General features: G+C 45.1%; 1 protein-coding gene and 1 long non-coding RNA gene across 2 annotated transcripts; one reads left to right on the top strand and one right to left on the bottom strand.

Annotated features, from left to right (window-relative positions):
* LOC104152581 (keratin, type II cytoskeletal cochleal) lies at window positions 1-1,899 on the bottom strand (the record flags this gene model as incomplete). Its single annotated transcript, XM_068921123.1, is given in 4 exon segments — window positions 1-404; window positions 803-927; window positions 1,263-1,422; window positions 1,792-1,899. Coding segments are annotated over 4 exon segments (675 nt in total), but the record flags the coding sequence as incomplete, so codon positions are not given.
* A 1,532-nt stretch (window positions 1,900-3,431) lies between these two features.
* LOC138062559 (uncharacterized) lies at window positions 3,432-10,858 on the top strand. The gene is made up of 3 exons (XR_011136519.1): window positions 3,432-7,991; window positions 9,761-9,905; window positions 10,162-10,858. It is a non-coding gene; the product is annotated as an uncharacterized lncRNA (long non-coding RNA).
* The last annotated feature ends 146 nt before the right edge of the window (window positions 10,859-11,004 follow it).

Genomic DNA, 11,004 nt, shown 5'->3' with positions numbered 1-11,004 from the left:
TCCTGCAAGTGTTTTGGAAAGTGTCACCTCCAAGGACACTGGTCCTCAGTAGGATTTGTTGCAATTAAAGAGATGATGGCTTATCAGGCAGCCTGTGAAGGCAGGTGATGGTGTTAAACATATTAGTGTTTCTTCTTTGCAGGTATTTTGCAGGGTTGTGCTAGCAGCCACCTGCTTTCCTCTCCCTCCTGCAGCTTCCTGTAGGTAGCTATCTAGGTAGCTATCTCGATGTCCAGGGCCATCTTGATGTTCATGAGCTCCTGGTACTCGCGGAGCTGGCAGGCCATGTCCTGTTTCGCCTTCTGCAGAGCTGCCTCCAGCTCGGAGAGTTTGCACTTTGCGTCCTTGATGGCTACTTCTCCATGCTCCTCTGCTTCAGCAATGGCTCTTTCCAGTTTGCATCTCTGGAGGTAGGTGTTCATTATTGCCACTTACTTGCGTGTACTTTGAATAGTTCAGAGCTGTTGAATCTGCCTATTTGTGTATTCATCCATCTGCACTTTGTCATATGTGTACTCTATAGGTAAACCACTAAATCTAGGATGTTTCTCTCTGTCTAGCTTTGGTGGATGTGTTGTCTTCTCACTACAACTCTCTTCTGACAGTAGTAAAGGAGTAAAAGTTATTAGTAGTAATAGACCGTTGTCCTCTGTCCATACTTTCTATTAGCAGCAACAGAGTTGAGCAGCTGACATGTATTTCATCAAAACTGGCTTTGTTGTTCCTTTGCTATAGTAGAGTTTTGGAGTCCCATAGCCTGGGAACTGGAATTGATACGTTATTGTCACTGAGGCATCCTTACCTGCGTTTTGGTGTTTTCGAGTTCCCCATTCAGTCTCTGAATCACCCGATTCAGCTCCATAATTTTGTTCTTTGTGTTACGCATGTGTTGTCATGTTTGCCAGCAATTTCTCTCAGTTCCTCATACTGAGGAGAGAGAAAATGCAATGAAAATAAATAATCAGATCAAGGAGATGAGTCAGCAGTGAAACCTGCTGTCTGATTCTGGGTCCTCAGTCCTGGATTTTGAGCTTTAAGGGACAAACCTATGTTGCTAGGGGGAAAGGAATGACTCATTTAGACTGTAGCAGCTCTGTGTGTGCAGACAATAGGAGAGGGATATATCACACATTGGGAAAGCACAACAAATAGCTAAGAAAGCAGACTATTCAACCAAAATAAGGAAATTTGAAGAAGCAGGTCCTTCGCGGAAGTGTGGCGTAAAATGGGAAGTGTTTTTCTAAGTGTCCATTATGACTCACCTTGCTTGCAGGACTCTGCATCAGCCTGGCTCCTTTTGGCAATGTCTTCATATTGAGCTTTGACATCAGCGATGATATCATCCGTGTCCAGGCCTCAGCTGTTGTCCATTTGCACAATAACAGAGGTGTCTGAAATGGATGCTTGGAGATGAGCCATTTCCTAGGGGTGACAGCAAAATTGTCAGTCTGTGCCACAGGTGCTTTCCCTGCTCATTTTGACTGTGTGGAGACAAGAAAACATGTTCTCTGGGTATTGTAACTTCAGCCTCACTGCAGAAACCCCAAAAAAGATTTCTGATTTAATCTCTGGAGTCTACCTTTACCATTCACATTGAAGCAGATTCCTTAGGATCTTGCCTGTGCAATGCAAGAGTAACTCATTTGAAATCTGTAGTTTAACCAATATACACAGAGGGCAAGAAACACCGAAAATCTCCGTGAAGTTAAGCGATGGGCCATGGGAGTCTAACTCCATAAAGCCCTCTAAAGAGGCCTGGAGTGAAGGGAAAGGAAAAGGAAAAGCCATTACTGTCTCACACAGGCTCCTTAGGAAGTTGATCTCTGGGCTGAGGGACTCCACCTTGGTTTCCAGCTCAGCTTGGTTCACGCAGGCACAATCCACGTCCTGAAGCGTGTGAGAGAATGGTTTATGAAATCAAAGAGCATTCTGCTTAACACCAGCACGAAGTGGGATTACAAACTCTTAGAGCTGCTGTTTCATGGATCTAACCTTACCATGTTGTTAAATTATTTCCCTCTCTTATCCTCTTAGGCACAAGAAATGATCATTGGGCACAGAAAAGAAGAAAAGATTTTGACTAGCTGGGGTACACAATCAGTCAAAATGACCAGGCTGAGCTAAAACTGATCACCATCCTGGGGTTGCAGGCTGCGTTGCTGCTGAGGCTCCTGCTGCTGAAGCATCCCAGCCCTCGATATCCCGCAGCACCACCTCCCCAGCACAAAACGGAGCTGGCGGTGCATCTCTTCATGTTCCTTGGGATCACAGCAGAGCAAGAACTGAAACTCTTCAGGCCCCTGGCTCCAGAGTGGACGTGGTGGGATCGGCAAGACATCGCAACCCACTTGAACGGGAACAAAGGCAGAGGGAGAAGCTGATGCCTGAGCAGGAGGCAGAGGATGTGAGCTGGTCCAGCGAGAAACCCTCTGGAATGGGAACCAGAGCTTTTACCTTTTTATCTCCCAGGCAAATGGGCTTTGGCTGCACAACCAGTCCAAAATGATGATTTTTAAAGATGTTTATGAGCTTGGAGTGTTTGGAAATAGTCCCACTTGACTATTTTGCTGAAGAGTGACTTGGGCTACTCTTAAATGCATATCTAGCATATTCAGTTATAGGCTGTATTTCTAATTTGAATGGAAAGAAATCCATAGTCTCATAAAAACTGCATTTGCAGGCCTCCCTTTTTTATAGTAAACATAGAGGGAAGCAGAACCAATCTTTTGATGCTTGCAAGGCATTGCAAGAGAGGGAAGGAGCGCTGCTTTGCTTTACAAGTGGAGAAATAAAGAATCTGAGTTAAGCTGTTGGGAATATCCCAGCAATTCAAACACCTGGTCTGATTCTGATCAGTGTTACATTAGCCTTTAGCCAGAGTTGCTCCTTTTGTGAGGCTTATTCTTATTATTATTCACACTTTTCTTTCTTTTGTTCAACCTCTGTAATTTTGTTAACCTCAGGAGAAGAGTCTCTTACTTCCCTTGGGCCTGGAGACAGACCCGTGTAAACATATCCCAGGGTGCCAGGGCTTTGACTGGAAACTACAGGCAGACAGCAGGTACAGTGAAAAGGAGTATGAGAGCAGGAGAAAGCAGTGGATTAAAGATTTTTTTCAGATTGGATCTTTGCACCTGCTGGGGGAACCAAAGGCAAAGGTTGAATTGGTCAAGGTGATGGTGGAGTGAGGAAACTGATTCTGCCAGGAGAAATTCTGTCCAATTACTGCTCTCTCTCTCAAATTATCAATGTGTTTTTCTCCTCCACTGCATGCCCTGAAGAAGAGTACGTTGTTTTCCTTAGCTTTGGGGAAGTGTGGCTGACATCTGTCAGTTAGATTGACACCGTTCTTCTTTCTTGCAGCACTGAACAGAATTGTCCTGTGTGGGGTATAGCTTAAAGGAGAATTGCGCTGGGCCATTCTTTTCTGGTGGAAAATCCCAGTGAATGTAATTTCAGTTTTTTGTTTTTTATTCTTCCAGCAAGGGAAGTGGATTCAGAGTGGCAACGGCACAAGACAGACAGATACATCTTTCCACTGTTTCATTAGAAAATGAAACAAGTGGACTTTCCGTCCTCTCTTTGAACTATTGAGAGGGCTGTGTGTCATGGGTGGGAACCCTCTTAATTCTTTTGCCTCCAGTGGAATAATGCTGAGGGCCTCGTTCTGAAAAACTCAGTCCTCTCCTAAAAATGCATTTGCTTTTATCTGATTTACTTGCATTCACCATGGTCTGAGAACATGTTCTGTGCCATGAAGAGGATCAGAGAGAAGTTCATGCATGCAAGCCTGAAAGCTGTCCTGCTTCATTTAGCCGGGCAACGTTTTAGGATAAAGCTGTGTGGGAGTTGTGTGTGCTAAGCACTTCTTTGGAGTCAGCCTAAAAGGACTTCAGAGAGCTCATCATCTTTCATGATTGGGCCCTGGATGCTGGTAAACAGCTGCTACATGTGATAGTTGGCATCCACCGTGAAATGGAAGAAGTGATGTTGGCTACTCCTCTCGCTTGGGTTTGTAATTACAGACCTGAGCAGAGCATGGTACTGCCAACTTGTCTGAGCCAGCCTGACTTCGATCTGCTGACCCAACAGAAGCCTCAGCTTGGAAGCATCCCCGTTTAGCTCGTGGCCCGTCAGGAGAAGGGATGGAGACAAAGGGATGCCCCTTTGTTCTGGGGCAGTGGGAATGAAGAACAGAGGCTTTGGTTTACCTATGTTTCCCGGGCCAGTGTAGCCGTATGAAGGCAAAGCTCTGGCTGTGGTAGCATGCAGCAATGTTAGTACATAGCACAAGCTGCAGATCTGGAACTAGCCTTTCCAGAAGTTTAGCTCGTATGCGTGGGATCCATCTTTTCTGACTTTGAAGCATCTTATAGAGTACTCCTGTGATGCAGACATCTTCAGCCAACTGCCTAGAGCCCTTTTGGTCCCTTGGAGGAAAGGGAGGTGTTACTGGAGAACGATTCATTTGACCCAAAAGTATCTGCTTATGTCCTTGGACTGGTTCTGACGTAGATGTTCATGACCAGGCAAAACCAGCCCCACCTTCTGGTCTGGCTCTGTTTGGCTTGGAAAACCTCCCAAAGCACTTGGGTATTCCTGTTCTTTGGCCCCTCTCTGGCAAAGTGTTTCTAATACACTTGTTTTAAAACTGTACTTTTAGGTGGATTTCATAATGGCACATAAAACCCGCATTGTGCACAGTTAGGTTGAATGCAGTTTACTGAAGAGGTTTAATAAAATTCAAACAGTTCAGCAGGAGCAGAAGATGAGAGGAAATGGGCTTAGTTATATTTGGACGCATAATTTTCCAGTCTTCTTTTGCTCCTTTCCCCCTCTTTTAAAAAACAAGCTGAGAACGAAGGCACTCAAATAGAGGTGTTTTTTCAGGTTATGTAAGATTTGTTACCGAAGCCTGCTGTTCCTCCTTTTTGTTCTTCCTATCTTTTTAATTCGTGTGCTATTACTGTCTCTACTTTGAGCCCGCTCTGGCTGGTAGAGAGGAGAGTGGTTTGCTGCTGAGACAAGGGCTAGCAACCTGTAGATAATGCACTCTTTTTGGCTTGAGTTATACATACCGGGTGTGTGAGGAGCTTGATGTTATAGACAACCAAGCCATTTCACCTCTGGAAAATGAAGGTTGTGTTGTTGGATGTGGGTAAAGCTAGAAAGCCCTGGAGTAGACAGAGAAATGAGAGCAGTGCAAGAGGAACTGGGAAATAGAGCAACTGCCTCTTACTGAAAGACACTTTCCCATTCTTTGAACCCACGGGGAAAGCAATTGCAACAGCAGGGAGCAGGGTCAATGGGGAGGGAGCACACAAGATGATCTTCCTGACGTACCTGCTGGTTCCTACCAAAAGCAGATGAAGGGACAGGTTCTGCTTTCGTGTATGCTAGTGTAAATCCAAGTGCTATATCTATTCCTGCTTTACACCAGGGCACTGAAGCAAAAGGGAGCCCTGGGAATCCATAAGCTGAGCTTTGATGCCTGCACCTGTTAATGGGAATGCTGATTACTCATTGACAAGCAGTGCTGGGCTGCTCCTTGGCTGGATGAGGCTTTGTGCAGAGAAATAAAGTAGACTCGAAGAGGTGTTTCTCCCAAGCCGGTGAATAGCACAGGGAATGTGTTTTCCCTTAATGGGAATGAGATAGCAGAACTCTTTGAATGGTGTTTAGTAGGCTTTGTGCTGCCAGTAGGAGGTGGTACTCGACCTCTTCTGCTCTGCTGAGTTGGGCTCTGCTGGGACGTAGCTCTGGAAGCTCTTTTTGATTGTGATTTCCAATACAGACCTCATGCTTGAGCTGCTTTCCACTCCTGAGCTGAATCCCCTGGCCAGGCGTCTCCCACTGCTGGAGCTGGTACTGCTTCCTCCCGCACTGAGCCTGCTGCTGAAGCCCAGCCCCAGTGTGTTCCCGCCTCCATAGCTGTGTCCAGATTAGACCACAGCTGTGATGAGAAGCCACAGGAGAGAACAGTATAAGGGAATTTCAGTCTTTGGTTTCACGTGCTGAGGGTTTTCCTTGGTAGTCAGCCGCTGTCCATATTTCAAATCCTTACGTATACTGTATTTTTGTGGTGATAACTACTAGCAGCATGACTCCTTTGTACTGCGTTATCATCAGTTCCAGTTACGTTTTAAGGAATAACTCAATGAATACTCAGTCTACTGCTTAAGAGCTAGGTTACTTACAAATATTCACTGTGCTATTCTCTTCTCCAGCCAGTCTGGGAGAGCAAGAGGAGAGAGAAGGAAGAGCTTGTTGTTTAGGATGGCTTCAAGCAACGATTTGGCACCAGTGATGGTGACATTCTATAACTGAATGGTCTGAGGTGTTTAATATCTAAATGAAGTGATGAGTCTCTGACAGGAAGGACAGGAACTGAAATAACACCTGTGACTGCGTAGGATAGGGCACCCGTTCTGCTCGTGGTAATTTTGTGGATTCATCCCCAATGACGCAAAATGGCACAGCCCAACTGATGAAGCCAAAATAGCATTTACGCCTTGCAGAGATCTAACCCAAAGGGTGATACTCCTTTCTAAGGGAACAACCATGGCTAAAGGTTTAGCCAACACTAAGGCCTCAAACCACACACTAATGAATGTCCAGCTACCACCTAGCCTGGGTTGAGTTTTGCTTGCAGTGCATTGAGCTGCACCTGCTGCAGAATAGCAAGTGAGTATGAGTGAGTACTTGGTGAATATGAGCATGTTTTGACTTTGTTCATGTTATCCTCTGGTGAAGCAACGATGTTATGGGATGGAGACCTCCTAAAGCTCATTGATCATGGAGTTTTTAGGCCCTTCCCCCTCCTGTTGCAGGCATTGCTCAGTCTTTTCCCTATGTTTCTCCACCACAGCCAATTGCTGAGAATGTCCTTGCTCTGATTCTCTCTAGGCTGAGTCTTCTGCCTCTTTCTACGCTTAGTCCAAACTCTTGCTCATGAGCTTTAGTATATTACAGTCTTCCCTCTATCTCTCTTTGTCTCTGTCCCATCGTAAAGAAAGTTAAGGTCTGCTTACCTTCTCAAAATGGTATTTTTAATATGTCAGAAAAACTCACAATGAAGTAGTATCCAATTCAGTATCCTGTCTCCAGTCTGCTTGCACTTTCTGGTATAAAATGGCTTGTTGGAAAAGGCTAGACAAAAATTTCCCGGTTCACTTGATTAATTTTCACATCCTGACCTTGCTCTGACGCAACAAGGTCTGACCGGAGTCTTACCAGGACTGAGCCTCTGCTCGGCTCAAGTTGGTGATGTCCTTGTACTGCACTTTGCCTTCTGTAACGATGCTGCCCAGAATGATGCTGAAGAAGTAGCAGAGCATCCAGTGCGGTGACTACAAGATCTGGCGGACCCAGATTTGATCTGGCACCTGGGAGACCAGGACTCATGTGAGCTTTGGATGAGCGAGCTGTTGCCAGTGACTGACATAAGGCAGCACTGGCACAACTGGGTGTTCCTCCTTCAGTAGGAATGACTACATGTTTGCTAAGTGCTTTGCCCAGCTTGGTACTGCTGGATGAAAAGGGTTATTTGCATTCAAATGCATTTTGCCTTTAAAAACTGTGTTTTCTTTGTTATTGGTGCCTCACCTTCTTGAGCACCTCATACACATTCTCTGCAGTCCTGCACATGTTGAACTCTCTTCATACCTGTTGAGAAGGGGAGGTGAGCATCCCTTTACAGCTTACATATTGCAACCCACTCCGATCCACCATGGGCCTATGGGAAACCCTGCTCCGTGCATTCGTTGTGGGGTGCTTGCTGAGAATAAAGAGTCTGTTCCCAGGAGGCATTTACCACCAATGTATAGCTCTTAGAAGGAAGCAGCAGGAAAAGCTAACTGACAAGCACAACCTCTGTCCTTGTTGTATCAGTGTACATTGTATATATATTGCCAGCTGTGATACGAAGACAGCACCCTTGGGCTAGGTGATGGAAAGAGGCCATCTAGAAAAGCTGCAGGCCCTCGTTAAAGGTATGTTTTATCTTTCCAGAAGTTTTCAGTGTGAATGGGAGCTTAGTGCTCTCTGTTGGTTTTCTCAGGCCGGGAGGGCTAGGTGGAGCCGTAGCTGATCTCATTGCCGCCACACTTGAGTTAGTCAGCAGAGCCAGGGATCTCTGATGCCAGCTGCCCTGGTGGCTTCAGGAGGGCTGGGGATGGCAGGGAGGGAGGGAGGGTGAAGGCTGGGGCAAGAAGAGCTGCCATCGGGATTGCCTGCTCGGCAGCGCTGAGCAGTCCTTGTCTTGGGAAAGGATAAAAACTAACGCGAGCCATGGACTGATGCCCAGCTCAAATGAAATGAATTAAATGGGGGAGATGAAAGACGGGAGTTCAAAGGAAAGAGTCAGTGCAGCTAATAAAACATGCCAGACTGGTGTGACCCTTTCATGGGGGAAGAGCTTCAGATTTCTTCACATTAGGAGTATCCAACCCTTAAAATCATGCTTAATGTAGAGTCCTAGCCTATGTATAGATTCATAGCTCTCTAAGCTCTTAGCCATGTAGAATAGGAAAAATAATTTAGCATATGTCTAATTTCTAAATGCCAAATTGATTATTATTTGACTTAAAAGAGCAAAACATTAGGAAGAGTCCTTTGTAATCTATAAAGTTTAAAAAATAACAAAAAAAAAGAATGGAAAAGCAAAATTCCTAGGAAGCTGGGACAGAAGCAGTGACCTCTTTCTGGTAGCTGTAGACATTGGTACCATCAGTAATATCTTTTTGGATATTATTTTCCGGAATGTCATTTTTCTCATCCTAAAATGGATTAGGGCAGTCCAAATGGCTGACTTGCAGCAGACCCTTAGGTCTTAAGTGCCCAAAGTGGTATAGGGCAGGATTTTTCTCTGCTTAATGTCCCTTTCTGAGGGTAAAGAGAATCATAAAAAATAAGTCTGAAAGTAGAGTGTGGAGGATAATTTCTCTGCCCCAAGGCAGTCACCTCTACTCCAGTGCTTCTTTTGGGCTGGAGGCATTGTGGGTGAAGCGGCAGAGAGTAGTAGACACGTGATCCCCAAGAAAGGGAGAGCACAAGGTTTTTGGCAGAATGCACGTGTCCTTGTCTTGAATTGCAGCCTGCTCCTAACTCTCATCTCTTGTTTTTCTAGTTCCAGACTGACAATTTAAATGCCTTACTTATTCATGTCCATTAAGCAGTATATCCCTTGTGGGTATGGTAGCAGACTCTATAGCTTGATAGATGTTTTTCCAAAATGCAAGGAGTGGATGAGAGGGAACACCTCTTCCTGGCAGCCTAAAGAATTAATGAGCTGTGCTGAAACCCTCCGCCAAGACCTCAGTGACTTCACTGGGATGGAAGTTAAGTTCTGACTTTCAGAAGTGCTAAAACCACCTAACGTGTCAATGTTAAGGGGCTTTATTATTAAAAAAAAAAAAAAAAAGAAGGTGAGGGGACGCTTAAGAGCACACTTAAAATTAATCTTTGTTTTTGGACAGCATGCCTTTCCTGGAAAGGAACCTCCACCCATTGGAAACGTGAGTGTTCAGAGCACTTGATAGTCTTGCTGTCAAGATTCAGGTTTCAGAAGACTCATCCTGGCCCTTATTAAAACGACTGCATGGGAACTGAAAACATTTGAAAAGCCTAGTCTTATTAGGATACATTGAGCTATTGAGAACCTGTTCCTGAACTCCTGTGAAGGTCCGGCCTTCTGCATCTCTTTGAAACATCTGAAAAGTTTATCTGCCTCTGGAAATAAATGCCCGTGGTCTTTCAACAGGTCGAGTGCTTCTGATGACATGCGTATGCAGCAGCCAAAGTGATGGGGACTGAGTCACATCAGTTCTTTTTGAGGTCTCACCGTTTTGGAGTTGGCTTGGGTCTTCTAACTCAGCCAGGAAGAGAACAGAGTGAAGAAGGAACAGGTGGGTTTCTTGTGTATGTGTGTGTGTATTGTTGCTCACCTGATCCTGTAATCTTCAAGAGCATCCTGTGCAGAGATAGCTGTCAAGCAGTCTCCTCATGTTGTTGATGCAAGTGTCGAATATGGGTTCAGTGTTATTTCTCAGTATTTTCTGGTCTTGCAAGAGGCTCCTTTTGGTCTCCAGGACTTTATTTTGTTGCTCCAGGAACTGCTCCTGAAATCTACCAGAACAACTCAATTTAAGGCATTTTTTACAGAATCACGGAATGGTTTAGGTTGGAAGGAACCTCTGGAGATCATCTAGTCCAACCTCCCTGCTCAAGCAGGGTCCTCTAGAGCCTATTTCCCAGGATCGCATCCAGACGGGTTTTGAATATCTCTAGCGAAGGAGACTCCACTACCTCTCTGGGCAACCTGTTCCAGTGCTCTGTCACCCTCCCAGGAAAGAAGTTTGTCCTCAGGTTCGGATGGAACTGCCTGTGATTCAGGATTTGAGGTCGTTTATTTAAGACCTGTCTCACGTCTTATAAGAAGTGGGCTTTAATGTGAGTTTTTATTGTTGTTATTGTTTTAAATTTAAAGTGGACTTTACCTGGTCATGTCATTAAATGCACGTTGATAGGATGGGCTTGTCTGTGGAGGATGATGTTGACTGAACTAATTGGTTTGGTATGCCTGGCACGTGACTGCCTTTCCCAACCCGTTAATCACTAGACTCACCTAATGCAATGGCCTGACAACCTTCATGCTCATAAAACTAACCAAAATTTTCTAACCTGTACTTTTCATAGCAGTGATTACCAGGGAAAAAAAGATCCAGGGGTTCCCTTGCGGCTTGCTTTCAACTCAGTATCAATGGCCATTTCATTTAAAGCTGATGGGACTGAAGATGCCACAAGAGGGAAGCTAGAGATGCTGAGAATGCCCCTTTGCCCCTTTGTCATGCTTTGGTTTAAAAAAAAAAAAAAAAAAGACTGACTTTGCTACCTGCTTGCGTCCTGGGGTAGGAGCAACCAGCAAGTTGTTGTTAGATGTCTCAGTCTGTGCTTGTCAGCTTTGTAGGCAATGCATGGTCTGCCTGGAGGCACTTCCGATAAAGA

This window comes from Struthio camelus, chromosome 28, assembly GCF_040807025.1.
Source record: "Struthio camelus isolate bStrCam1 chromosome 28, bStrCam1.hap1, whole genome shotgun sequence".
In the NCBI taxonomy this organism is placed as follows: Eukaryota; Metazoa; Chordata; class Aves; order Struthioniformes; family Struthionidae; genus Struthio; species Struthio camelus.
Note: the sequence above shows the minus strand (reverse complement) of the source record. Positions and strands in the feature narration are given on the sequence as shown.